This window comes from Lonchura striata, chromosome 27 (assembly GCF_046129695.1).
Source record: "Lonchura striata isolate bLonStr1 chromosome 27, bLonStr1.mat, whole genome shotgun sequence".
NCBI classification, from domain to species: domain Eukaryota; kingdom Metazoa; phylum Chordata; class Aves; order Passeriformes; family Estrildidae; genus Lonchura; species Lonchura striata.
In genome coordinates this window covers 9202676-9230148 of record NC_134629.1, presented here as the reverse complement: position 1 = coordinate 9230148, position 27473 = coordinate 9202676, and the positions used below count along the sequence as shown (strand labels likewise).

The 27473-nt window shown below is 71.0% G+C and overlaps 1 protein-coding gene across 1 annotated transcript in view; it reads left to right on the top strand.

Annotated features, from left to right (window-relative positions):
* Window positions 1-206: 206 nt before the first annotated feature.
* The window catches only part of ITGA7 (integrin subunit alpha 7), a 32066-nt gene continuing 4799 nt past the window's right edge, over window positions 207-27473 (top strand). The window contains 26 exon segments of the mRNA XM_077788586.1: window positions 207-461; window positions 4942-5069; window positions 5145-5224; window positions 6191-6446; window positions 9007-9085; window positions 9087-9136; window positions 9204-9323; window positions 12376-12583; window positions 13622-13635; window positions 13638-13713; window positions 13715-13813; window positions 14789-14882; window positions 14950-15077; window positions 15786-15881; window positions 16796-16857; window positions 18485-18552; window positions 18685-18786; window positions 19532-19732; window positions 20315-20427; window positions 21130-21319; window positions 22187-22267; window positions 22537-22616; window positions 23708-23785; window positions 23868-23970; window positions 26000-26167; window positions 26946-26978. Of these exon segments, the coding sequence (XP_077644712.1) occupies window positions 208-461; window positions 4942-5069; window positions 5145-5224; window positions 6191-6446; window positions 9007-9085; window positions 9087-9136; window positions 9204-9323; window positions 12376-12583; window positions 13622-13635; window positions 13638-13713; window positions 13715-13813; window positions 14789-14882; window positions 14950-15077; window positions 15786-15881; window positions 16796-16857; window positions 18485-18552; window positions 18685-18786; window positions 19532-19732; window positions 20315-20427; window positions 21130-21319; window positions 22187-22267; window positions 22537-22616; window positions 23708-23785; window positions 23868-23970; window positions 26000-26167; window positions 26946-26978 (2961 nt within the window). The 5' untranslated portion in view covers window position 207.

Here is a 27473-nt window from a genome sequence, read left to right as displayed (position 1 = left end):
CCTCCCGCCCCCGGGTCCCTCCCGCTCTCCGCTCCCGCCCGGCCGCACCCCGGGGTGGGGTCTCCGGGGGTTCCCCGGTCCCGCGGGCGGAGCCGGGCCCGGGCCGGTCTCCGGGGGTTCCCCGGTCCCGCGGGCGGAGCCGGGCCCGGGCCGCCCCCCGGGAGCTCCGGGGCTCCTCCCGCGGGCGGCGGCGCCGGCAGCGCGGGGATGGCGAGCTCGGGCTGCGGGCGGCGACCGCGGCTGGCCCGGTGGCTACCGGGGCCGGCCCCGTGGCTAGCGGGGCTGTTCCTGTGGCTACCGGGGCTGTTCCTGCGGCTACCGGGGCCGCCGCCGTGGCCACCGGCGGCCGCCGCGTTCAACCTGGACGGGAGCAGCCCGGTGCTGAAGGACGGCGAGCGGGGCAGCCTCTTCGGCGCGGCCGTGGCGCTGCACCGGCAGCTGAGCCCCGAGCCCGCCGCCTGGTGAGCGGGGGGTCCCGGGGTCCCGGGGGGCGCGGGGAGCGCGGGGGGCGCGGGGGGCTCGGGGGGCTCGGGGGGCTCGGGGGTCCCGGGGGGCGCGGGGGGTGCGGGGGTCCCGGGGAGCGCGGGGGTCCCGGGGGAAACGCGGGGGTCCCGGGGGGCGCGGGGGGCTCGGGGGTCCCGGGGAGCGCGGGGGTCCCGGGGGGCGCGGGGGTCCCGGGGGGAACGCGGGGGTCCCGGGGAACGCGGGGGTCCCGGGGGGCGCGGGGGGAACGCGGAGGTCCCGGGGGGCGCGGGGGTCCCGGGGGAAACGCGGGGATCCCGGGGAACGCGGGGGTCCCGGGGGGAACGCGGGGGTCCCGGGGGGCACGGGGGGAACGCGGAGGTCCCGGGGGGCGCGGGGGGCTCGGGGGGAACGCGGGGGTTCCGGGGGGCACGGGGGTCCCGGGGGGCGCGGGGGGTGCGGGGGTCCCGGGGAGCGCGGGGGTCCCGGGGGAAACGCGGGGGTCCCGGGGGGCGCGGGGGGCTCGGGGGTCCCGGGGAGCGCGGGGGTCCCGGGGGGCGCGGGGGTCCCGGGGGGAACGCGGGGGTCCCGGGGAACGCGGGGGTCCCGGGGGGCGCGGGGGGAACGCGGAGGTCCCGGGGGGCGCGGGGGTCCCGGGGGAAACGCGGGGATCCCGGGGAACGCGGGGGTCCCGGGGGGAACGCGGGGGTCCCGGGGGGCACGGGGGGAACGCGGAGGTCCCGGGGGGCGCGGGGGGCTCGGGGGGAACGCGGGGGTTCCGGGGGGCACGGGGGGAACGCGGGGGTCCCGGGGGGAACGCGGGGGTCCCGGGGGGCGCGGGGGGCTCGGGGGTCCCGGGGGTCCCGGGGAGCGCGGGGGGAACGCGACCCCCGGGCTGGGCTGGGCTGGGCTGGGCGGGAGACCCCCGGGAATTGGGGGGGCAGAGGGGAGATGGGAGCGCCCCGGGTGGGAGGATCCTGCGAGGGGGATTTTGGGGGGCTCAGGGGTTTGGGGGGATCCTGGGGAGGGGATTTGGGGGGGATCCTGCGAGGGGGATTTGGGGGGTTCAGGGGTTTGGGGGGATCCTGCGAGGGGGATTTTGGGGGGTTCAGGGGTTTGGGGGGATCCTGCGGAGGGGATTTTGGGGGGTTCAGGGGTTTGGGGGGATCCTGCGGAAGGGATTTGGGGGGTTCAGGGGTTTGGGGGGGTCCTATTCCCGGGATTTGGGGAGGATCCAGAGCACCGGGAGCCGCGGGAATGGGCGGGGGGGGAACGGGAGAACCGAACCGGCCGCGGGGCTGGGGAGGGACCGGGACCCCCGGGAATTTGGGGGTTCGGGAGCACCGGGAGCCGCGGGGCTGAGGGGGACCGGGACCCCCGGGACCGAGCCCAGGGCACGGCAGAACGAGGGGACGGGGACAGAGGGGACAAGGACGGGGACAGGACAGGGACGGTGGCAGCGGGACGGGGACAGCGGAGGCGCCGGCGGGCCCGGCATTATTCGGCATTAGCGGGGCAGGGCGGCTCGGGGGGGGCTCGGGGGGCTCGGGGGTCTCGGGGGGCTCGGGGGGGGCTCGGGGGTCTCGGGGGGCTCGGGGGGCTCGGGGGGGGCTCGGGGGTCTCGGGGGGCTCGGGGGGCTCGGGGGTCTCGGGGGGCTCGGGGGGCTCGGGGGGGGCTCGGGGGTCTCGGGGGACTCGGGCGGCTCGGGGGCGGCTCGGGGGGCTCGGGGGGCTCGGGGGGGTCTCGGGGGTCTCGGGGGTCTCGGGGGGTCTCGGGGGGCTCGGGGGTCTCGGGGGGGTCTCGGGGGGCTCGGGGGGCTCGGGGGTCTCGGGGGTCTCGGGGGGCGAGCGCTCGGCTGGAGGGACCCCCCGGCTGGACCCCCCGGGCCGTGCGGCGAACGCCCACCCGCGACTGCCGGCCACGGCCCTGAGTCCCCGTGTCCTCCGTGTCCCCGTGTCTCTGTGGCCTCCGTGTCCTGCTACTCCAATGTCCCCCGTGTCCCTGTGGCCCTCGTGTCCCTCTGTCCCCCGTGTCCCCGTGTCCCGTGTCCCCGTGTCCCCGTGTCCCCCGTGTCCCCCGTGTCCCGCAACCCCCGTGTCCCTCTGTCCTCCGTGTCCCGGTGTCCTGCTACCCCAATGTCCCCCGTGTCCCCCGTGTCCCCGTGTCCCCCGTGTCCCGCTACCCCCGTGTCCCTCTGTCCCCGTGTCCCGGTGTCCTGCTACCCCAATGTCCCCCGTGTCCCCCGTGTCCCCGTGTCCCCGTGTCCCGTGTCCCCCGTGTCCCTCTGTCCCCGTGTCCCCGTGTCCCTCTGTCCCCCGTGTCCTGCTACCCCCGTGTCCCCGTGTCCCCCGTGTCCCCGTGTCCCCCGTGTCCCCGCGTCCCCCCCGACACCCCCCGGGCACCTCGGGCCGTTACCGGGGGTCTCAGCCATGGGGACCCCCGCACCGGGCAGCTCCCGCTCGCTGTCACCCGCGCCCCCCTCCCCGTCCCCTCCGTGTCCCGCCCTCCCGGTGTCGCCGCTGTCGCCGCGGTGTCGCCGCCGCCGCCCGCGCCGCGTTCTTGGCACCGAGGGCGGCTTTGGCCGCCGGTGCCCGCTGCAGGCGTTGGCGGGGCCGCGCGGGGCTCGGTTCCACCGGCGCGGCCCCGGTGTCCCCGGTGTCCCCGGTTGTCCCCCGGTTGTCCCCCGGTGTCCCCCGGTTGTCCCCCGGTGTCCCCTTGCTGTCCCCCGGTGTCCCCCGGTGTCCTCTGCTGTCCCCCGGTGTCCCCCGGTTGTCCCCCGGTTGTCCCCCGGTGTCCTCTGCTGTCTCCCGGTGTCCCCCGGTGTCCCCCGGTATTCCCCGGTATCCCCCGCTGTCCCCGGTATCCCCTGGTGTCCCCGCTCTCCCCGCTGTCCCCGGTATTCCCCGGTATCCCCCGGTATCCCCCGGTGTCCCCGGTATCCCCGCTGTCCCCGGTGTCCCCCGGTGTCCCCGCTGTCCCCGGCGGGGCCGGGGCTGCCGTTGTCGCGCTGTCCCCTCTCCGGGCGCCCCGGCGCGGCTCCGTGGGGCCCCCGGTGCCTCGGTGCGCTCCGTCCATTTTCGGGCATGTCGCCGCGGGGTTATTTGCAGCCAATTCCGGTTTATTTTTACCGCCGCTCCCTCCCTGCCGCCCCCCGTGGGCGCCGCCGCGTCCCCGGTCACCGCCACCCCCGGTCACCGCCACCCCCGGTCACCGCCACCCCCGGGCGCGGCGGCCGCGGCCGCCCCGCGGGTGTCCGGGGCTTTTGGGGGTGTCCGGGGCTGTCCCGGGGGTGTCCGGGGCTGTCCCGGGGGTGTCCGGGGCTTTTGGGGGGTGTCCGGGGCTGTCCCGGGGGTGTCCGGGGTTTTTGGGGGTGTCCGGGGCTGTCCCGGGGGTGTCCGGGGCTGTCCCGGGGGTGTCCGGGGCTTTTGGGGGGTGTCCGGGGCTGTCCCGGGGGTGTCCGGGGTTTTTGGGGGTGTCCGGGGCTGTCCCGGGGGTGTCCGGGGCTGTCCCGGGGGTGTCCGGGGCTGTCCCGGGGGTGTCCGGGGCTTTTGGGGGGTGTCCGGGGCTGTCCCGGGGGTGTCCGGGGTTTTTGGGGGTGTCCGGGGCTGTCCCGGGGGTGTCCGAAGGTTTTGGGGTGTCCGGGGGTTTTTGGGGGTGTCCGGGGCTGTCCCGGGGGTGTCCGGGGGTTTTTGGGGGTGTCCGGGGCTGTCCCGGGGGTGTCCGGGGCTGTCCCGGGGGTGTCCGAAGGTTTTGGGGTGTCCGGAATGTCCCCTCCTGTCCCCACGCGTGTCACGGGCCAGCAGCTGCCCGGCCGGGCTGGCACGGCGCTGGCACGGGGGTGGCACAGCTGCGCGGGGGCGGCACAGCTGCAACCGGGGGGTCCCGGGGGGTCCCGGGGGGGTCCCGAGGGGTCCCGAGGGGTCCCAGGGGGGTCCCGGGGGATCCCGGACGGTCCCGGGGGGGTTTCCGTGGGGTCCCGAGGGGTCCCGTGGGGTCCCGAGGGGTCCCGAGGGGTCCCGGACAGTCCCGGGGGGGTTTCCGTGGGGTCCCGAGGGGTCCCGAGGGGTCCCGGACAGTCCCGGGGGGGTTTCCGTGGGGTCCCGAGGGGTCCCGAGGGGTCCCGGACAGTCCCGGGGGGGTTTCCGTGGGGTCCCGGGGGGTCCCGAGGGGTCCCGGACAGTCCCGGGGGGTCCCGGGGGATCCCGAGGGATCCCGAGGGGTCCCGGACGGTCCCGGGGGGGTTTCCGTGGGGTCCCGTGGGGTCCCGAAGGGTCCCGGGGGGTCCTGTGGGGTCCCGGGTGGTGTCCGGGGGTTTTGGGGGTGTCCGAGGGGTCCCGGGCAGTCCCGAGGGTCCCGGGGGGTCCCGGGTGGTGTCCGGGGGTTTTGGGGGGTCCCGAGGGGTCCCGGGCAGTCCCGGGGGGGTCTCTGCGACCCCCGGGACCCCCCGTTCCCTGACGAGGGGGTGCCCACCGTGCCAGGCTGCTGGTGGGAGCCCCCCGAGCGCGGGCGCTGCCCGGCCAAGGCGCCAACCGGAGCGGGGCCCTGTTCGCCTGCCCGCTGAGCACCGGGACCGCCGACTGCCGCCGGGTGCCCATCGACGAGGGAGGTCAGCGGGCACCGGGAGGGGTCCCGGGGTCCGGGCGGGGGTCCCGGCGGGGCTGACCCCCCCCGTGCCCCGCAGTGGACCCGCAGAGCGAGAGCAAAGAGGAGCAGTGGCTGGGGGTCAGCGTCAAGAGCCAAGGGCCCGGCGGGAAGGTCGTGGTGAGCCCCGGGGGTACCGGGGGTACCGGGAGCACCGGGAGCACCGGGGGCACCGGGAGCACCGGGAGCACCAGGGGCACCGGGAGCACCGGGGGTACCGGGGGTACCGGGAGCACCGGGAGCACCGGGGGCATCGGGGACAACTCAAACCGGGGGCAACGGGGGGCAACGGGGACAACTCAGACCGGGTGGGCTCGGGGGTGTCCCGGCTCTCCGTAACCCCCGGGGAGCACCGGGAGCACCGGGGGACACACGGGGAACACCGAGGGGCACCGGGGACACCTCGAACCGGGTGAGCTCGGCGTGCCCCGGCTCCCGGTGACCCCCGGGGGTTACCGGGGACGCCTCGAACCGGGTGTGCTCGGGGTGTTCCGGCTCTCGGTGAGCCCCGGGGGACACCGGGAAACACCGGGGGGCACACGGGGAACACCGAGGGACACACAGGGAACATCGGGGGGTACCGGAGGGCACCGGGGACACCTCGAACCGGGTGGGTTCGGGGTGTCCCGGCTCTCGGTGAGCCCCGGGGGACACCGGGAGGCATTGGGGGACACACGGGGAACACCGAGGGGCACCGGGGACACCTCGAACCGGGTGAGCTCGGCGTGCCCCGGCTCCCGGTGACCCCCGGGGGTTACCGGGGACGCCTCGAACCGGGTGTGCTCGGGGTGTTCCGGCTCTCGGTGAGCCCCGGGGGACACCGGGAAACACCGGGGGGCACACGGGGAACACCGAGGGACACACAGGGAACATCGGGGGGTACCGGAGGGCACCGGGGACACCTCGAACCGGGTGGGTTCGGGGTGTCCCGGCTCTCGGTGAGCCCCGGGGGACACCGGGAAACACCGGGGAGCACACGGGGAACACCGAGGGACACACGGGGAACACCGGGGGTTACCGGGGACGCCTCGAACCGGGTGCGCTCGGCGTCCCCCGGCTCCCGGTGACCCCCGGGCTGCCCCGCAGACCTGCGCTCACCGGTACGAGGTGCGGCACCGCGTGGCGCAGCCGCTGGAGACGCGGGACGTGATCGGGCGCTGCTTCGTGCTGAGCCAGGACCTGCGGCTGCGGGACGAGCTGGACGGCGGCGAGTGGAAGTTCTGCCAGGGCCGCCCGCAGGGCCACGAGCGCTTCGGCAGCTGCCAGCAGGGCCTGGCGGCCAACTTCAGCCCCGACCGCCGCTACCTGCTGCTCGGGGCGCCCGGCACCTACAACTGGAAGGGTGAGGGGCTGGGACCCCCTCGGGGGGGTTTGGGGGTCTGGGGGTTTGGGGGCTGTTCCTGCTCGGGGCGCCCGGCACCTACAACTGGAAGGGTGAGGGGCTGGGACCCCCCCCGGGGGGGTTTGGGGTCTGGGGGTTTGGGGGTCTGGGGGTTTGTTCCTGCTCGGGGCGCCCGGCACCTACAACTGGAAGGGTGAGGGGCCGGGACCCCCTTATAGTGAGGGTCTGGGGGTTTGGGGGTTTGGGGGTTTGTTCCTGCTCGGGGCGCCCGGTACCTGCAACTGGAAGGGTGAGGGGCCGGGACCCCCCCCGGGGGGTTTGGGGGTCTGGGGGTTTGGGGGGTTGTTCCTGATCAGAGACCCCGGTGCCTGCAGCTGGAAGGGTGAGGGGCCGGGACCCCCTCCGGGGGGTTTGGGGGTCTGGGGGTTTGGGGGTTTGGGGGTTTGTTCCTGCTCGGGGCGCCCGGCATCTACAACTGGAAGGGTGAGGGGCCGGGACCCCCTCCGGGGGGTTTGGGGGTCTGGGGGTTTGGGGGTTTGGGGGGCTGTGGCACCCAGAGCTGGGAGGGTGAGGGGCACTGGGACCCCCTCCGGGGGGGTTTGGGGGTCTGGGGGTCTGGGGGTCTGGGGGGCTGTTCCTGATCAGAGACCCCGGTACCTGCAACTGGAAGGGTGAGGGGCGTGGGACCCCCTCCGGGGGGTTTGGGGGTCTGGGGGTTTGGGGGTTTGTTCCTGCTCGGGGCGCCCGGCACCTACAACTGGAAGGGTGAGGGGCTGGGACCCCCTCGGGGGGGTTTGGGGGTCTGGGGGTTTGTTCCTGCTCGGGGCGCCGGGTACATGCAACTGGAAGGGTGAGGGGCCGGGACCCCCTCCGGGGGGTTTGGGGGTGTCAGGGGTGTGGCACCCACAATTGGGAGGGTAAAAGGCACTGGGACCCCCTCGTGGTGAGGGTTTGGGGGTCTGGGGGTTTGGGGGTCTGGGGGGTTGTTCCTGATCAGAGACCCCGGTACCTGCAGCTGGAAGGGTGAGGGGCGTGGGACCCCTTCATAGTGAGGGTCTGGGGGTTTGGGGGGTTGTTCCTGATCAGAGACCCCGGTACCTGCAACTGGAAGGGTGAGGGGCCGGGACCACCTCCGGGGGGGTTTGGGGGTCTGGGGGGTTGTGGCACCCAGAGCTGGGAGGGTGAGGGGCACTGGGACCCCCTCCGGGGGGGTTTGGGGGTCTGGGGGTCTGGGGGTTTGGGGGTTTGGGGGTTTGGGGGTCTGTTCCTGATCAGAGACCCCGGTACCTGCAACTGGAAGGGTGAGGGGCTGGGACCCCCTTATAGTGAGGGTCTGGGGGTCGGGGGGTTTGGGGGCTGTTCCTGCTCGGGGCGCCCGGCACCTACAACTGGAAGGGTGAGGGGCTGGGACCCCCTCCGGGGGGGTTTGGGGTCTGGGGGTTTGGGGGGCTGTGGCACCTACAACTGGAAGGGTAAGGGGCGCGGGACCCTCTCATGGTAAGGGTTTGGGGGTCTGGGGGTTTGGGGGGCTGTTCCTGATCAGAGACCCCGGTACCTGCAATTGGAAGGGTGAGGGGCCGGGACCCCCTCCGGGGGGGTTTGGGGGTCGGGGGGTTTGGGGGTTTGGGGGGTTGTTCCTGATCAGAGACCCCGGTACCTACAACTGGAAGGGTGAGGGGCTGGGACCCCCTTATAGTGAGGGTTTGGGGGTCTGGGGGTTTGGGGGTTTGTTCCTGCTCGGGGCGCCCGGCACCTACAACTGGAAGGGTGAGGGGCCGGGACCCCCCCGGGGGGTTTGGGGGTGTGGGGGGCTGTTCCTGATCAGAGACCCCGGTACCTGCAACTGGAAGGGTGAGGGGCTGGGACCCCCTCGGGGGGGTTTGGGGGTCGGGGGGTTTGGGGTCTGGGGGTTTGGGGGTCTGGGGGTTTGGGGGGTTGTTCCTGCTCGGGGCGCCGGGTACCTGCAACTGGAAGGGTGAGGGGCCGGGACCCCCTCGGGGGGGTTTGGGGGTCTGGGGGTTTGGGGGTCTGTGGCACCCACAATTGGGAGGGTGGGGGGCGCGGGACCCGCAAAGAGGGGGCTCGGGGCTGCCCTGGGGGAGGGAGGGAGGGGCGTGGGGGGGGGGGGGGCAGGGGTGCCCAGGGGGTCTCTGGGGGGGGGGGGTCCCAGCCCGGGGGTCCCTCAGGGTCCCAGCCCGGGGGTCCCTGAGGGTCCCCCCGTTCCCCTGGGGGGGGGTCCCAGCCCGGGGGTCCCTGAGGGTCCCAGCCCGGGGGTCTCTGAGGGTTCCCCCGTTCCCCTGGGGGGGGTCCCAGCCCGGGGGTCCCTGAGGGTCCCAGCCCGGGGGTCTCTGAGGGTTCCCCCGTTCCCCTGGGGGGGTCCCAGCCCGGGGGTCCCTCAGGGTCTCCCCGTTCCCCTGGGGGGGGTCCCAGCCCGGGGGTCCCTCAGGGTCCCCCCGTTCCCCTGGGGGGGGGTCCCAGCCCGGGGGTCCCTCAGGGTCCCCCCGTTCCCCTGGGGGGGGTCCCAGCCCGGGGGTCCCTGAGGGTCCCCCGGGCCCCGCAGGCACCCTGCGCGTGGAGCGGCTCCCCCGGAGCCCCCTGGAGCTGCTGCTGCCGGACTCGGGCCCCTTCGAAGCGGGGGGAGAAGGAGCGGGACCCCTCCCTCATCCCCGTGCCCGCCAACAGCTACCTCGGTACGGGGGGGGGGCGCCCCCCGAGCCGCCCTGACGCCCCCTCCCCGCGTGTGCGCGGCCGTGGCAGGGCTGCTCTTTGTGACAAACGTGGAGAGCGCGACCCCCGACCTGAGGGTCTTCCGCACCCCCCAGCCCGGAGAGAGGGTCCCCGGCGCGGCCGCGGACGTGGGGCACAATTCCTACCTGGGTTCGTGCGTGCCACGCGTGTGCCGCGCGTGTGCCGCGCGTGTGCCGCGCGTGTGCCACCCGTGTGCCGTGTGTGACCCTCCCCGTGCCGCGTGTGACGCTCCCCCACCTCTCCCTGAAGGGTCCTGCGGGCACACGCGTGTGCCACAGGCACACAATTCCTACCTGGGTTCGTGCGTGCACGCGTGTGCCACGCGTGTGCCACGCGTGTGCCACCCGTGTGCCGTGTGTGACCCTCCCGACCCCTCCCGGAAAGGTCCTGCGGGCACACGCGTGTGCCACAGGCACACAATTCCTACCTGGGTCGTGCGTGCCACGCGTGTGCCGCGCGTGTGCCACCCGTGTGCCATGTGTGACGCTCCCCCACCTCTCCCTGAAGGGTCCTGCGGGCACACGCGTGTACCACACCTGTGCCACGCGTGTGCCACCCGTGTGCCGTGTGTGACCCTCCCCGTGCCCTGCCGCCCTCCCCCACCCCTCCCGGAAGGGTCCTGCGGGCACACGCGTGTGATGCTGTCCCCACGGGTGTCACCCGTCACGCGTGTCCCCCCGGGGGGTGTCGCCTCCGGGGGTGTCCCTTTGTCACGCGTGGCCGTGGGGGCGGGTGGCACCTGTACAGAGGTGGCGGTGACACGCTCGGGTGTCACCTGTGCCCACCCGTGACACGCTCGGGTGCCACCTGTGCCCACCCGTGACACGCTCGGGTGCCACCTGTGCCCTCGTGTCCCCAGACACGCCCCTGTCCCCACACGTGTCACCCCCGCACACGCGCGTGTGGCCGCATCACCCCCTCTTCCCGCCGCTGCACGGCCCCGCCCCTTTTGCGTCCCCAAATCCCCAAATCCCTGTCCCCAAATCCCCGTGTCCCCAAATCCCCGTGTCCCTAAATCCCCAAATCCCGGTCCCCAATCCCCGTGTCCCCAAATCCCCAAATCCCCGTGTCCCCAAATCCCCGTGTCCCCAAATCCCCGTGTCCCCAAATCCCCAAATCCCCGTGTCCCCAAATCCCCGTGTCCCCAAATCCCCGTGTCCCCAAATCCCCAAATCCCCAAATCCCGGTCCCCAATCCCCATGTCCCCAAATCCCCAAATCCCCGTGTCCCCAAATCCCCGTGTCCCCAAATCCCCGTGTCCCCAAATCCCCAAATCCCCGTGTCCCCAAATCCCCGTGTCCCCAAATCCCCAAATCCCCAAATCCCCGTGTCCCCAAATCCCCGTGTCCCCAAATCCCCGTGTCCCCAAATCCCCAAATCCCCAGATCCCCGTGTCCCCAAATCCCCAAATCCCAGTCCCCAATCCCCGTGTCCCCAAATCCCCGTGTCCCCAAATCCCCAAATCCCGGTCCCCAATCCCCGTGTCCCCAAATCCCCGTGTCCCCAAATCCCCAAATCCCGGTCCCCAATCCCCGTGTCCCCAAATCCCCGTGTCCCCAAATCCCCAAATCCCTGTTCCCATTCCCCGTGTCCCCAAATCCCCGTGTCCCCAAATCCCCAAATCCCGGTCCCCAATCCCCGTGTCCCCAAATCCCCGTGTCCCCAAATCCCCAAATCCCGGTCCCCAATCCCCGTGTCCCCAAATCCCCGTGTCCCCAAATCCCCAAATCCCGGTCCCCAATCCCCGTGTCCCCAAATCCCCGTGTCCCCAAATCCCCAAATCCCGGTCCCCAATCCCCGTGTCCCCAAATCCCCGTGTCCCCAAATCCCCAAATCCCGGTCCCCAAATCCCCGTGTCCCCAAATCCCCGTGTCCCCAAATCCCCAAATCCCTGTTCCCATTCCCCGTGTCCCCAAATCCCGTCCCCGCTTGCCCCCCGCTGGTTTTGCATGGGGGGGGGGGTGCATGGAATGTGGGGAGGGGGCTGGAGCCTGGCTGGGGGCTCGGGGGGGGCTCGGGGGGGCTTTGGGGGGTTTTGGGGGGTTTTGGGGGGTTTTTTGGGGGAGCTTTGGGGGGCTGCTCACGGCAACCTCGGCATGTGGGGAGGGGGCTGTGCTCTGGATTTTGCTGCTCTGGCCCCCAAATTCTGCACTTTTACCCCAAATTCTGCACTTTTACCCCAAATTCTGCACTCTCCCGCCAAATTCTGCACTTTCCCCCCAAATTCTGCCCCTTTTAGCCACAATTTTGCCCTTTCCCCCCTAAAATTTGCCATTTTCCCCCTAAATTCTGCCATTTCCCCCCCAAATTCTGCCCTTCTGGCGATCCACGCTCTGTCCCGGTGCCCCGCAGGGTTCCCGGTGGTGACCGCCCTGTCCCGGTGTCTGTCCCGGTGTCCCCTGGCTGTTCCCGGTAGTGACCGGTGTGTCCCGGTGTCCCCTGGGTAGTCCCGGTGCTCCCGGTAGTGACCGCCCTGTCCCGTTGCCCCGCAGGGTTCTCGGTGGTCCCGGGACCGGGGTGACCGCCCTGTCCGGTGGTCCCGGTGGTGACCGGTGTGTCCCGGTGCCCCGCAGGGCTCTCGGTGGACTCGGGGCCGGGGTGACCACTCTGTCCCGGTGCTCCCGGTAGTGACCGCCCTGTCCCGGTGCCCCGCAGGGTTCTCGGTGGTCCCGGGACCGGGGTGACCACTCTGTCCCGGTGGTCCCGGTGGTGACCAGTGTGTCCCGGTGCCCCGCAGGGTTCTCGGTGGTCCCGGGACCGGGGTGACCGCCCTGTCCGGTGGTCCCGGTGGTGACCGGTGTGTCCCGGTGCCCCGCAGGGCTCTCGGTGGACTCGGGGCCGGGGTGACCACTCTGTCCCGGTGCTCCCGGTAGTGACCGCCCTGTCCCGGTGCCCCGCAGGGTTCCCGGTGGTGACCGGTGTGTCCCGGTGCCCCGTGGCTGCTCCCGGTGGTGACCGGTGTGCCCCGATGCCCCGCAGGGTTCTCGGTGGTCCCGGGACCGGGGTGACCGCCCTGTCCGGTGGTCCCGGTGGTGACCGGTGTGTCCCGGTGCCCCGTGGCTGCTCCCGGTGGTGACCGGTGTGTCCCGGTGCCCCGCAGGGTTCTCGGTGGTCCCGGGACCGGGGTGACCACCCTGTCCGGTGGTCCCGGTGGTGACCGGTGTGCTCCGGTGCCCCGCAGGGTTCTCGGTGGACTCGGGGCCGGGCCTGACGCGGCGGCAGCAGCTCAGCTTCGTCACGGGCGCGCCCCGTGCCAACCACACGGGCGCCGTGGCGATCCTGCGGCGGGACGGTGCCAACCTGCTGCGGGCAGAGGCGCTGCTGCCCGGGCACCAGCTCAGCTCCGCCTTCGGACACGCGCTGGCGCTGCTGGACCTCAACAGCGACGGGTGCGGGCACCGGGCACCGGGCACCGGGCACCGGGGAACGGGGGGAACTGGGGGAATGGGGGCAGCGGGCACCGGGCACCGGGGGAACGGGGACCGGGCATCGGGGGAATGGGGACCGGGCATCGGGGGAACAGGGGCAACAGGGGAATGGGGGAACGGGCACCGGGGGAACGGGGGCAACAGGGGAATGGGGGAACGGGCACCGGGGGAACGGGGGAATGGGGACCGGGCACCGGGCATCGGGGGAACGGGCACCGGGCACCGGGAGCAACGGGCACCGGGCATCGGGGGAACGGGGACCGGGCACCGGGGGAACGGGGGCAACAGGGGAATGGGGGAACGGGCACCGGGCACCGGGGGAACGGGGACCGGGCACCGGGGGAACGGGCACCGGGCACCGGGGGCAACGGGCACCGGGCATCGGGGGAACGGGGGCAACAGGGGAATGGGGGAACGGGCACCGGGCATCGGGGGAACGGGGGAATGGGGGAACGGCACCGGGCACCGGGGGAACGGGGGAACGGGGACCGGGCACCGGGCACCGGGGGAACGGGGGAACGGGGACCGGGCACCGGGCATCGGGGGAACGGGGACCGGGCACCGGGGGAACGGGGGAACGGGGGAACCGGGCACCGGGGGAACGGGGAAATGGGGGCAGCGGGCACCGGGCAACGGGGGCACCGGGCACCGGGGAACGGGGGGCACGGTGGGAACGGGGGAAATGGGGAGTGATGGGGGCACGGGGGGTGAGGGGGGAACGGGGGGCACCGGGGGGAATGGGGGGTGAGGGGGGCACCAGCAGCGCTGACCCTGTGGCACGTGCCCCCTCCCCACCCTGACCCCCCTAAAACCCCCTCCCCACCCCCTGAGCCCCCCCAAACCCCCTCCCCACCCCTCGAACCCCCCCAAACCCCCTCCCCACCCCCCAAACCCCCTCCCCACCCATGAATCCCCCCCCAAACCCCCTCCCCACCCCGCGGCCGGGCGGACCCACCCCCCGCCGGTGTTTGGGGGTGACATCTCCGCGTCCCCCCGCAGCTGGACGGACCTGGCCGTGGGGCCCCCCACTTTTTCGAGCGGCAGGAGGAGGTCGGGGGGGCGGTGTACGTGTACCTGAACCCGGGGGGCTTTGGGCGGGCGCGCCCCGGCGCCCTCCAGCGGCTCCCGGCCCCGGGGCTCCGCCTTCGGCACCGCGCTCTGCTCCGCCGGGGACCTGGACCGGGACGGGCTTCGAGGGTCAGGGGGCTCCGGGAGGGGGTTCGGGGGGGTTTCGGGGGTTTGAGGGGGAGTTCGGGGGGTTTGGGGGGAGTTCGGGGGGTTTCGGGATGATTTGGGAGTGATTTGGGGTCTGGGGATGGACCTGGACTGCGACGGCTTCGAGGGTCAGGGGCTCCGGGAGGGGGTCCTGGGGGGGTTCGGGGGGTTTGAGGGGGAGTTCGGGGGGTTTTGGGGGGTTCGGGGGGTTTTGGGGGTTTGGGTGATTTGGGGTCTGGGAATGGACCTGGACCGGGACGGCTTCGAGGGTCAGGGGGCTCCGGAGGGGGTCCTGGGGGGTTTCGGGGGTTTGGGGGGAGTACGGGGGGATTTCAGGGGGTTTGGGGGGTTTTTGGGGGGTTTGGGATGATTTGGGGTCTGGGGAAGGACCAAAACCGCGATGGGTTTGAGGGTGAGTGACTTCGGGGAGGGGGTTCTTGGGGGTTTCGGGGGGTTTGAGAGGAGTTCGGGGGGATTTTGGGGGTTTTAGAGGGTCTTGGGGGGTTTGGGGAGGTTTCGGGGGGATTTCGGGGGTTTTGGGGTGATTTGGGGTCTGGGATGGACCAAACCCCATGACGGCTTCGAGGGTCAGGGGCTGCACCCCAAAGGGGTCCCTGAGGAGGGGTCTGGCCCCCCAAATCCCCCCAGATCTCCCCAAATCCCCCCCAAATCTCCAAAAATCTCCCCAAATCCACCAAAAATCCCTCCCAGATCCCCCCCAAATCCCTACCAAATCCCCCCCAAAATCTCCAAAAATCTCCCCCAAATCCCCAAAAATCCCTCCCAAATCTCCCCAAATCCACCAAAATCTCCCCAGATCCCCCCAAATACCCCCAAATACCCAAAAAAATATTCCCCCCCAAATCCCCCCCAAATCCCCCAAATCCCCCCCAAATCCCCCCCAAATCCCTCCCAAATCCCCCCAAATCCCCCCAAATCCCCCTTTTTCCCCCCAGACTTGGCCGTGGGGGCTCCTTTTGACGGCGCGGGCAAAGTTTTCATTTACCACGGCAGCGCTCTGGGCATCGTCACCCGCCCGGCGCAGGTGAGCGGGGTCCCGGGGTCCCGGGGGGTCCCGGGGGTCCGGGGGGTCCGGGTCCGGGGGGGGCCAGGTGCTGGACGGGGAGGCCGTGGGGGTCTCGGCTTTTGGCTACTCGCTCTCGGGGGGGCTGGACGTGGATGGGAACCTGCACCCCGACCTGCTGGTGGGGTCCCTGTCGGACACCGTGGTGCTCTACAGGTGAGACCCCCGCCCCCCCCGGGACCCCCGAACCCCCAATTCCCGACAACCCCAAATCCCCAGTCCTGGGACCACCGGAACCCCCCAATTCCCGACAACCCCAAATCCCCAGTCCTGGGACCCCCGAACCCCCAATTCCCAACAACCCCAAACCCCCAGCCTTGGGACCACCGGAACCCCCCAGTTCCCGACAATCCCAAATCCCCAAATCGGGGACCCCCGAACCCCCAGTTCCCAACAATCCCAAACCCCCGGACCTGGGACCCCCAAACCCCACAATTCCTGACAATCCCAAACCCCCGGAGCAGGGACCCCCAATTCCCCAATTCCCAACAATCCCAAATCTTCCGAGCGGGGACCCCCAGCCCTGGGACACCCGAACCCCCAATTCCCGACAACCCCAAACCCCCGGAGCAGGGACCCCCAGAATCCCCCAATTCCCGAGAATCCCAAATCCCCCGAGTGTCCCCCCCATTTCTGGGACCCCCGAACCCCCAATTCCCGACAATCCCAAACCCCCAGCCCTGGGACCCCCAGAATCCCCCAATTCCCGACAATCCCAAATCCCCATTTCTGGGACCCCCAGGATCCCCCAATTCCCGAGAATCCCAAATCCCCGGAGGGACCCCCCAAATCCCTGCGGACCCCCAAATCCCTGAAGTGCTCAGGAGTGGGGGGCTCCCCCCGGGACCCCCAAATCCCCCGCAGGGCGCGGCCGGTGGTGCGCGTGTCCCGGGACGTGTCCCTGCGGCCGCCGCACATCGACCTGGAGCAGAGCAACTGCCGCGACGGCCGCGGCGTCTGGTGGGTGTCCCCACGCGTGTCCCCACGCGTGTCACAGCCCCCGGGTCCCGTTGTGTCCCCCCGTGTCCTTTTGTGTCCCCCCCGTGTCCCTTCGTGTCCCCCCACCCGTGTCCTCTCGTGTCCCCCCTCCCGTGTCCCCCACCCGTGTCCCACTCCCACTCCCCGTGTCCTCCGTGTCCCCCCGTGTCCCCGCCGTGTCCCCCCGTGTCCTCCGTGTCCCCCCGTGTCCCCCCCGTGTCCCCCCGTGTCCCCCCCGTGTCATCCCCGTGTCCCCCCCGTGTCCCCCCGTGTCCCCCCCGTGTCCCCCCCGTGTCCCCCCGTGTCCCCCCGTGTCCCCCCCGTGTCCCCCCGTGTCCCCACCCGTGTCCCCCCGTGTCATCCCCGTGTCCCCCCGTGTCCCCCCGTGTCCCCCCGTGTCCCCACCCGTGTCCCCACCCGTGTCCCCCACCCGTGTCCCCCCGTGTCCCCCCGTGTCCCCCCCGTGTCCCCCCGTGTCCCACTCCCACTCCCCGTGTCCCCCCGTGTCCCCCCGTGTCCCCCCGTGTCCCCCCGTGTCCCCCCCGTGTCCCCCCCGTGTCCCCCCGTGTCCCACTCCCACTCCCCGTGTCCCCCCGTGTCCCCCCCGTGTCCCCCGTGTCCCCCCGTGTCCCCCCCGTGTCCCCACCCGTGTCCCCACCCGTGTCCCCCCCGTGTCCCCCCGTGTCCCCCCCGTGTCCCCACCCGTGTCCCACTCCCACTCCCCGTGTCCCCCCGTGTCCCCCCGTGTCCCCCCGTGTCCCCCCGTGTCCTCCGTGTCCCCCCGTGTCCCCCCCGTGTCCCCCCCGTGTCCCCCCGTGTCCCCCCGTGTCCCCACCCGTGTCCCCGTCCCTGCGGGGGTCTGTGGGACCCCCGGTGACCCTCGCCCCCCCCCCCAGCGTGGAGGTTCGCGCGTGTTTCAGCTTCACGGCGAGCCCGGGCGGCGACAGCGCCCCGCTCGGTGAGTGGGACCCCAAAACCGGGGGGACCCCAAAACCGGGGGGACCCCAAACCCCGGGGATCCCCCCCGGTTCCTGGGCATCCCCCCATTCCTGGGACCCCAAATCCCTGGGGGACCCCAAAACCCCGGGGTCACCCCATTCCTGGGAACCCCCCAACTCCTGGGACCCCAAAACCCGGGGGGACCCCCAAACCCGGGGGTCCCTCCCGTTCCTGGGCATCCCCCCCGTTCTTGGGACACCCCAAACCCGGCAATCCCCCCCATTCCTGGGGATCCCCCAGTTCCTCAGACCCCCCCAAGCTCCGGGGACCCCCCAATCCCTTGGAGTCCCCCCAACCCCTGAGCATCCCCCAGTCCCCCAATTCCTGGGGACCCCCCAATCCTTCAGAGCCCCCCCAATCCCCCAGGACCCCCAATCCCTCAGAGCCGCCCAGTTCCTGGGATCCCCCCAATCCCTGGGGACTCCCCAATCCTTCAGAGCCCCCCCCACCCCTGGGTACCCCCAATCCTGCGCCCCCCAATCCCTGCGCCCCCACCCCTGGGTACCCCAATCCCTGCGCCCCCAATCCCTGGGTACCCCAATCCCTGGGTACCCCAATCCTGCGCCCCCAATCCCTGCGCCCCCCACCCCTGGGTACCCCCAATCCCTGGGTACCCCAATCCCTGCGCCCCCCATCTCTGGGTATCCCCCATTCTTCAGAGCCCCCCAATCCCTGCGCCCCCCAATCCCTGGGTACCCCAATCCTGCGCCCCCCAATCCCTGCGCCCCCACCCCTGGGTACCCCAATCCCTGCGCCCCCAATCCCTGCGCCCCCCAATCCCTGGGTACCCCAATCCCTGCTCCCCCCCATCCCTGGGTACCCCCAATCCCTGCGCCCCCCATCCCTGGGTACCCCCAATCCCTGCGCCCCCCAATCCCTGGGTACCCCAATCCCTGCGCCCCCCAATCCCTGCGCCCCCACCCCTGGGTACCCCAATCCCTGCGCCCCCCAATCCCTGCGCCCCCCATCTCTGGGTACCCCAATCCCTGGGTACCCCAATCCTGCGCCCCCCAATCCCTGCGCCCCCCATCTCTGGGTACCCCAATCCCTGGGTACCCCAATCCCTGCGCCCCCCATCTCTGGGTACCCCCAATCCCTGAGCCCCCCACCCCTGGGTACCCCAATCCCTGCGCCCCCCATCTCTGGGTACCCCCAATCCCTGCGCCCCCCAATCCCTGCGCCCCCCACCCCTGGGTACCCCAATCCCTGGGTACCCCAATCCCTGCGCCCCCCAATCCCTGCGCCCCCACCCCTGGGTACCCCAATCCCTGCGCCCCCAATCCCTGCGCCCCCCAATCCCTGCGCCCCCCAATCCCTGCGCCCCCCAATCCCTGCGCCCCCCACCCCTGGGTACCCCAATCCCTGCGCCCCCCAATCCCTGCGCCCCCACCCCTGGGTACCCCAATCCCTGCGCCCCCCAATCCCTGCGCCCCCCAATCCCTGCGCCCCCCACCCCTGGGTACCCCAATCCTGCGCCCCCCAATCCCTGCGCCCCCCAATCCCTGCGCCCCCCAATCCCTGCGCCCGCGCCCCTGGCCCCTCCCCGGTCCGGTTCCCGGTGCCGGTGACGCCGCCGGTGCCCGCAGAGCTGCGCTACGAGCTGGAGGCGGACGGGGAGCGGCGGCGGCGGGGCCTGGTGCCCCGGGGCTCCTTCGTGGCGTGGGGGCCCGAGACCCCCGAGACCCCCGGGACCCCCGGGACCCCCGAGACCCCCGGGACCCCCGAGACCCCCGAGACCCCCGAGACCCCCGAGACCCCCGGGACCCCCGAGCCCCGCACCGCGGAGCCCGGGTCCCGCACCGCGGATCTCGGGTCCCGCATCTCGGGGAGCGTGGAGCTGCCGCGGCAGCGCGAGCGGCGCTGCGTGCCCGCCACCTTCCGCCTGCACGTGCGTGCTTCGGCCTCGCCCCCCCGGGCTCCTCATCTTCCTCCTCCTCACCTTCCTCAGCCTCATCTTCCTCAGCCTCATCTTCCTCCTCACCTTCCTCAGCCTCATCTTCCTCAGCCTCATCTTCCTCGGCCTCCTCATCCTCACTTTCCTTATCCTCATCTTCCTCCTCACCTTCCTCAGCCTCATCTTCCTCAGCCTCATCTTCCTCCTCCTCACCTTCCTCAGCCTCATCTTCCTCAGCCTCATCTTCCTCCTCCTCACCTTCCTCGGCCTCCTCATCCTCACTTTCCTTATCCTCATCTTCCTCCTCCTCATCTTCCTCCTCCTCACCTTCCTCAGCCTCACCTTCCTTATCCTCATCTTCCTCCTCCTCACCTTCCTCAGCCTCCTCAGCCTCATCTTCCTCCTCCTCACCTTCCTCACCCTCAGCCTCCTCATCCTCACCTTCCTCAGCCTCAGCCTCCTCATCCTCACCTTCCTTATCCTCATCTTCCTCATCCTCATCTTCCTCCTCCTCACCTTCCTCAGCCTCATCTTCTCAGCCTCATCTTCCTCCTCCTCACCTTCCTCATCCTCATCTTCCTCTTCCTCACCTTCCTCATCCTCACCCTCCTCACCCCAATCCCCGTCCCCCATCCCCATCTCCTCCTCCTCCTCCTCCTCGCCTTCCTCCCCGTCCCCCCAAGTTGTGCCAGCGCCGCCCTGACCTTCCTCCCGCCCTCCTCCTCCTCCTCCGGCTCAGGACGAGATCCGGGACAAGCTGCGGCCCGTGGGGGTCAGCCTGGCCTTCGCCATCGCCGGGGGGCACCGGGACCGGGACGGGCACCGGGACGGGCACCGGGACCGGGACGGGCACCGGGGGGCGCGGGGGGCGGGGGGCGCGGCGCTGCCCCCGCTGCCCCCCGTGCTCAGCCCGCACCAGCCCAGCTCGCTGCACACCGAGGTGGGCACCGTGTCACCCCCTGTGCCACCCGTGTCACCCCCTGTGCCACCCTTGTGCCACTTGTGTCACCTGGGGTACCTGTGTCACCCCCCTGTGTCCCCTCAGTGTCCCCTCGGTCCCCTCGGTGTCCCCACTGTCCCCCCAATGTCCCCTCGGTGTCTCCCCAATGTCCTCTCGATGTCCCCACTGTCCCCCCGGTGTCCCCTCACTGTCCCCACTGTCCCCTCGGTGTCCCCAATGTCCCCCCAATGTCCCCTCAGTGTCCCCCCGATGTCCCCCCACTGTCCCCTCGCTGTCCCCACTGTCCCCTCAATGTCCCCTCGGTGTCCCCAATGTCCCCTCGGTGTCCCCACTGTCCCCCCAATGTCCCCTCGGTGTCCCCCCGATGTTCCCCCACTGTCCCCTCGGTGTCCCCAATGTCTCCTCGGTGTCCTCAATGTCCCCTCAGTGTCCCCCCACTGTCCCCTCAATGTCCCCTTGCTGTCCCCACTGTCCCCTCAATGTCCCCTCGCTGTCCCCACTGTCCCCCCGGTGTCCCCTCGGTGTCCCCTCGGTGTCCCCACTGTCCCCTCGCTGTCCCAGGTGCATTTCCTGCGCCAGGGCTGCGGCGATGACAAAATCTGCCAGAGCCACCTGGAGCTGCGGCCGCGCTTCTGCGCCCGCCTGGGCGACAGCGACTTCGTGCCCCTGCCCAGGTGAGGGGACAGCGGCACCCGGGCCGGGGTGGCACTGCCACCGCGCCGGGAGGGACCGGGGTGTCCCCAGAGGAGTGACAGGGGTGAGGGTGGCACTGCCACCTCTCTGTGAGGGACCGGGGTGTCCCCAAATGAGTGACAGGGTGAGGGTGGCACTGCCACCGTGCCGGGAGGGACACGGGTGTCCCCAGGGCAGTGACAGGGGTGAGGGTGGCACTGCCACCTCTCTGTGAGGGACAGGGGTGTCCCCAAATGAGTGACAGGGTGAGGGTGGCACTGCCACCTCTCTGTGAGGGATCTGGAGATGTCCCCAGGGCAGTCCCTGGGGTGAGGGTGGCACTGCCACCTCTCTGTGAGGGACCTGGAGATGTCCCCAAGGGAGTCCCAGGGGTGAGGGTGGCACTGCCACCTCTCTGTGAGGGACCTGGAGATGTCCCCAGGGCAGTCCCAGGGGTGAGGGTGGCACTGCCACCTCTCCCTGAGTGCCCAGGGATGTCCCCAGGGCAGTCCCAGGGGTGAGGGTGGCACTGCCACCTCTCCCTGAGTGCCCAGGGATGTCCCCAGGGCAGTCCCAGGGGTGAGGGTGGCACTGCCACCTCTCCGAGTGCCCAGGGATGTCCCCAAGGCAGTGACAGGGGTGAGGGTGGCACTGCCACCTCTCGCTGGGCGCCCGCGGTGTCCCCACGGTGGCTGTGCCCGCAGGGACGAGGCTGGCACTGCCATCTTCGCCGTCAGCGAGCAGAAGGACGTGGCGCTGGAGGTGCTGGTGACCAACGAGCCCTCGGTGCCCGCGGAGCCGCAGCGGGACGGGGACGATGCCCACCAGGCGCTGCTGGCCGCCGCCTTCCCCCCGGAGCTGCCCTACGCCGCCCTGCGCAGCGACGGGCACGGGGTGGGCACGGCTGGGCACGGGATGGGCACGGGGTGGGCACGGGGTGGGCACGGCGGGGCACGGGACGGGCACGGGACGGGCACGGGACAGTGGGGACGGGCACGGGGTGGGCACGGCCGGGCACGGGATGGGCACGGGACAGTGGGGACGGGCACGGGGTGGGCACGGCCGGGCACGGGATGGGCACGGGGTGGGCACGGGGTGGGCACGGCGGGGCACGGGACGGGCACGGGACGGGCACGGGACAGTGGGGACGGGCACGGGGTGGGCACGGCCGGGCACGGGATGGGCACGGGACAGTGGGGACGGGCACGGGGTGGGCACGGCCGGGCACGGGATGGGCAGGGATGGGCACGGCTGGGCACGGGACAGCGGAGACGGGCACGGGGTGGGCACGGCTGGGCACGGCTGGGCACGGGACGGGCACGGGACAGTGGGGACGGGCACGGGACGGGCACGGCTGGGCACGGGACAGCGGGGACAGCGGGACAGAGGGACAGACGGACAGAGGGACAGACGGACAGACAGACAGGGGGACAGACGGACAGACGGACAGGGGGACAGACGGACAGACGGACAGAGGGACAGGGGGACAGACGGACAGACGGACAGAGGGACAGGGGGACAGACAGACAGGGGGACAGACGGACAGACGGACAGAGGGACAGAGGGACAGACGGACAGACGGACAGCGGGACAGACGGACAGGGGGACAGACGGACAGACGGACAGAGGGACAGGGGGACAGACGGACAGACGGACAGAGGAACAGGGGGACAGGGGGACAGGGGGACAGACGGACAGGGGGACAGACGGACAGGGGGACAGACGGACAGACGGACAGGTCTCAGCCCTGTCCCCCCCCAGGACAAGGTTCTGTGCTTGGCCAACCAGAACGGCTCCAGGGTGGAGTGCGAGCTGGGGAACCCCCTCAAACGGGGGGCCCAGGTGGGCGCAGCCCCCTCCCCAACGACCCCCGACCCCCCCCAGAGACCCCCGACCCCTCCCCAACACCCCCCGACCCCCCCAACACCCCTGACCCCCCAACGCCCCCCGACTCCTCCCCAATCCCCCCGACCCCTCCCCAACACCCCCAGACCTTTCCCCAACACCCCCCACCTCAAACCCCAACACCCCCGACCCCCCCCCAGAGACCCCCGACCCCCCCCCAGCGCCCAACATCCCCCGACCCCCCCAACGCCCCCTGTGCCCCCCAGGTGCGCTTCTTCCTCATCCTCAGCACCTCGGGCATCTCCATCCACACCACGGAGCTGGCGGTGCGGCTGGAGCTGTCCACGTGAGCGGGCGGGGGGCTGCGACCCCCGCGTGGGGATGGGACCCCCGGGCTGGGGATGGGACCCCCGGGATTGGGGGATGGGACCCCCGGGTGGGGATGGGACCCCCGGGCTGGGGATTGACCCCCGGGATTGGGGGATGGGACCCCCGGGCTGGGGATTGACCCCCGGGATTGGGGATTGACCCCCGGGATTGGGGGCTGCGACCCCCGCGTGGGGATGGGACCCCCGGGATTGGGGATTGACCCCCGGGATTGGGGATGGGACCCCCGGGTGGGGATGGGACCCCCGGGGTGGGGATGGGACCCCCGGGATTGGGGGATGGGACCCCCGGGGTGGGGATGGGACCCCCGGGATTGGGGGATGGGACCCCCGGGGTGGGGATGGGACCCCCGGGTGGGGATGGGACCCCCGGGATTGGGGATGGGACCCCCGGGGTGGGGATGGGACCCCCGGGATTGGGGATGGGACCCCCGGGATTGGGGATTGACCCCCGGGTGGGGATGGGACCCCCGGGTGGGGATGGGACCCCCGGGGTGGGGATGGGACCCCCGGGTGGGGATGGGACCCCCGGGATTGGGGATGGGACCCCCGGGGTGGGGATGGGACCCCCGGGATTGGGGATGGGACCCCCGGGATTGGGGATTGACCCCCGGGTGGGGATGGGACCCCCGGGTGGGGATGGGACCCCCGGGATTGGGGATGGGACCCCCGGGTGGGGATTGACCCCCAGGGTGGGGATGGGACCCCCGGGCTGGGGATGGGACCCCCGGGATTGGGGATTGACCCCCGGGCTGGGGATGGGACCCCCGGGATTGGGGGATGATACCGCCGGGATTTGGGGTCAGAGCCCCCGGATTTGGGGTCAGACCCCCCGTGTTTGGGGTGAAACCCTGGGGAATTTGGGGGTCAGACCCCCCAGACCCTGGGGACCAGACCCTGGAGGATTTAACAACACCCAGGCAGTTTTAGACTCCATCCCCCCAACATTTAGGGTCGGGGGGCTGCAATTTGGGGTTCAACCCCCCCCGCACTGCCTTGGGGGTTTTTTTGGGGGGTCTCACCTCGCCCCCCGACCCCAATTCCCCCCCAGCACCAGCGAGCAGCCGGGGCTGGAGCCGGTGGTCGCCCGCGTCCGCGTGGTCATCGAGCTGCCCCTGGCCGTGATGGGGTGAGTGGGGAGGGGGTTTCGGGGTGCCGGGGGGCGGTTTGGGGGTCGGGGACCCCCCCTCACGGCTGGGCTCTCCCCGCAGCGTGGCCGTGCCCCCCCGGGTGTTTTTTGGGGGGCAGGTGGTGGGGGAGAGCGCGGTGAAGAGGGAGAGCCAGGTGGGGAGCGCCGTCAGCTTCGAGGTCACGGTGAGAGACCCCCAAAAACAGAGACCCCCAAAACCAGAGACCCCCCCAAATTACAGAGCCCCAAATTACAGAGCCCAAAAAACAGAGACCCCCCAAATTACAGAGCCCCAAATTACAGAGCCCCAAATTACAGAGCCTGAAAACAGAGACCCCCCAAATTACAGAGCCCGAAATTACAGAGCCCAAAAAACAGAGACCCCCAAAACCAGAGACCCCCAAATTACAGAGCCCAAAAAACAGAGACCCCCCAAATTACAGAGCCCGAAATTACAGAGCCCGAAATTACAGAGCCCAAAACCAGGGACCCCCAAAAACAGAGACCCCCAAAACCAGAGACCCCCAAATTACAGAGCCTGAAATTACAGACCCCAAAAAACAGAGACCCCCAAATTACAGACCCCCAAATTACAGAGCCCGAAATTACAGAGCCCAAAAAACAGAGACCCCCAAAAACAGAGACCCCCAAAAACAGAGACCCCCAAATTACAGGGCCCGAAATTACAGAGCCCGAAACTACAGACCCCAAAAACAGAGACCCCAAAAATTACAGACCCTGAAATTACAGACCCCAAAAACATTGACCCCCAAAACCAGAGACCCCCAAATTACAGAGCCCCAAATTACAGACCCCAAAACCAGAGACCCCCAAAATTACACACCCTGCAATTACAGACCTCCAAAACAGAGACCCCGAAACAGAGACCCCCTCCTTGGGTCCCCAAAACTAAAATGGGGTGGGGGTTCCATCCAGGGGCGGATTTTGGGGTCGGGGCTGGTTTTGGGGCCGGGATTATTTTTGGTTTTGGGCTGGGGTTATTTTTGGGGCCGGGATTATTTTTGGGGGTCCCGGCCATGTCCCAGGTCTCGCAGCGGGGGCCGGGCTGGTTTTGGGGTTCGGATCATTTTTGGGGCCGGGGTTAATTTTGGTTTTGGGCTCATTTTTGGGCCCAGGGTTAATTTTGGTTTTGGGCTCATTTTTGGGCCCAGGGTTAATTTTGGTTTTGGGGTGATTTTGGGGGTCCCGGCCGTGCCCCAGGTCTCGCAGCGGGGGCCGGGTTTAATTTTAGTTTTGGGGTGATTTCGGGGGGTCCCGGCCGTGCCCCAGGTCTCACAGCGGGGGCCGGGGTTAATTTTAGTTTTGGGGTGATTTTTGGGGGTCCCGGCCGTGCCCCAGGTGGCGCAGCGGGGGCCGGGCTGGTTTTGGTTTTGGGCTCATTTTTGGGGCCGGGGTTAATTTTGGTTTTGGGGTGATTTTGGGGTCCCGGCCGTGCCCCAGGTGGCGCAGTGGGGGCCGGGGTTAATTTTAGTTTTGGGGTGATTTTCGGGGGTCCCGGCCGTGCCCCAGGTCTCGCAGCGAGGGCCAGGGTTAATTTTAGTTTTGGGGTGATTTTGGGGGGTCCCGGCCGTGCCCCAGGTCTCGCAGCGAGGGCCAGGGTTAATTTTAGTTTTGGGGTGATTTTGGGGGGTCCCGGCCGTGCCCCAGGTCTCACAGCGGGGGCCGGGCTGGTTTTGGTTTTGGGCTCATTTTTGGGCCCAGGGTTAATTTTAGTTTTGGGGTGATTTTGGGGGGTCCCGGCCGTGCCCCAGGTCTCGCAGCGGGGGCCGGGCTGGTTTTGGGGTTGGGATCATTTTTGGGCCCAGGGTTAATTTTAGTTTTGGGGTGATTTTGGGGGTCCCGGCCATGCCCCAGGTCTCGCAGCGGGGGCCGGGCTGGTTTTGGGGTTGGGATCATTTTTGGGCCCAGGGTTAACTTTGGTTTTGGGGTGATTTTGGGGGTCCCGGCCGTGCCCCAGGTCTCGCAGCGGGGGCCGGGCTGGTTTTGGGGTTGGGCTCATTTTTGGGCCCAGGGTTAACTTTGGTTTTGGGGTGATTTTGGGGTCCCGGCCGCGCCCCAGGTCTCGCAGCGGGGGCCGGGTTTAATTTTAGTTTTGGGGTGATTTTGGGGTCCCGGCCGCGCCCCAGGTGGCGCAGCGGGGGCCAGGGTTAACTTTGGTTTTGGGGTGATTTTGGGGTCCCGGCCGCACCCCAGGTCTCGCAGCGGGGGCCGCTGCTGAAGACCCCCGGCTCGGCCGCGCTGACCGTGCAGTGGCCGCTGGAGCTGCCCAGCGGGAAGTGGCTCCTGTACCCCCTGAGCCTGGAGCTGGGCACCCCCCCCGTGCCCTGCAGCCCCCCGGCCAACCCCCTGCGCCTCGCCCTGGTGAGAGCGGGGGGACGGGGGTCCTGGGGGGGTCCTGGGGGGGTCTGGGGGGGTCTGGGGGGGTCTGGGGGGGGTCTGGGGGGTCCTGGGGGGGTCTGGGGGGGTCTGGGGGGGTCTGGGGGGGTCCTGGGGGGTCCTGGGGGGGTCTGGGGGGGTCTGGGGGGGATTTGGGGGGGGTCCTGGGGGGGTCTGGGGGGGGTCTGGGGTGTCCTGGGGGGGTCCTGGGGTGTCCTGGGGGGGTCTGGGGTGTCCTGGGGGGGGTCTGGGGGGGGTCTGGGGGGGTCATGGGGGGGATTTGGGGGGGTCCTGGGGGGTCCTGGGGTGTCCTGGGGGGGCCTGGGGGTGTCCAGAGGTGTCCTGGGGAGGTCATGGGGGGTCCTGGGGGGGTCCTGGGGGGGTCCTGGGGGGATCTGGGGGAGTCTGGGGGGGTCTGGGGTGTCCTGGGGGGTCTGGGGTGTCCTGGGGGGGCCTGGGGGTGTCCAGAGGTGTCCAGAGATGTTTGGGGTGGTGTCCAGGGGTGCCCGGGGGTGTCCAGGGGTACCCAAGGGTGTTCAGGGGTGTCCTTGGGGTGTCCTAAAGTGGCCAGAGGTGTCCAGGGGTGCCTGGGGTGGTGTCCAGGAGCATCCAGGGGTGCCCGGGGGTACCCAGGGGTGCCCAGGAGGTGCCCGGTGGTGACCCGGGGGTCTCTCCCGCCCCCCCAAACCCACCCTTGCCCCCCCAGGAGCCGCCCGGTCGGGGGGACCCCCCCCAGGAGCCCCCGGCCCGGCCCTGGGCGGTGCCCGCGGGGAGGAGGAGGAGGAACGTGACCCTGGTGAGTCTGGGGGGGCTTGGGGGGGCCCTGCTCGGGGGTTGGGGGTCCCCCAAATCCCGGTGTCCCAGTTCTGGGGTGTCCCGGTTTTGGGGTATCCCGGTTCTGGGGGGATGTCCCAGTTTCGGGGTGTCCCCAATCCCGGGTGTCCCGGTTTCGGGGTGCCCCGGTTCCGGGGGGTGTCCCAATCCCGGGTGTCCCGGTTCTGGGGTGCCCCGGTTTCGGGGTGTCCCGGTTTTGGGGTATCCCGGTTTTGGGGGTGTCCGGGTTCTGGGGTGTCCCGGTTTTGGGGTGCCCCGGTTTTGGGGTATCCCGGTTCTGGGGTATCCCGGTTCTGGGGTGTCCCGGTTTTGGGGTGCCCCGGTATTGGGGTATCCCGGTTCTGGGGTATCCCGGTTCCGGGGTGTCCCGGTTTTGGGGGTGCCCCGGTTCCGGGGTGCCCCAATCCCGGGTGTCCCGGTTCCGGGGTATCCCGGTTTTGGGGTGTCCCGGTTCCGG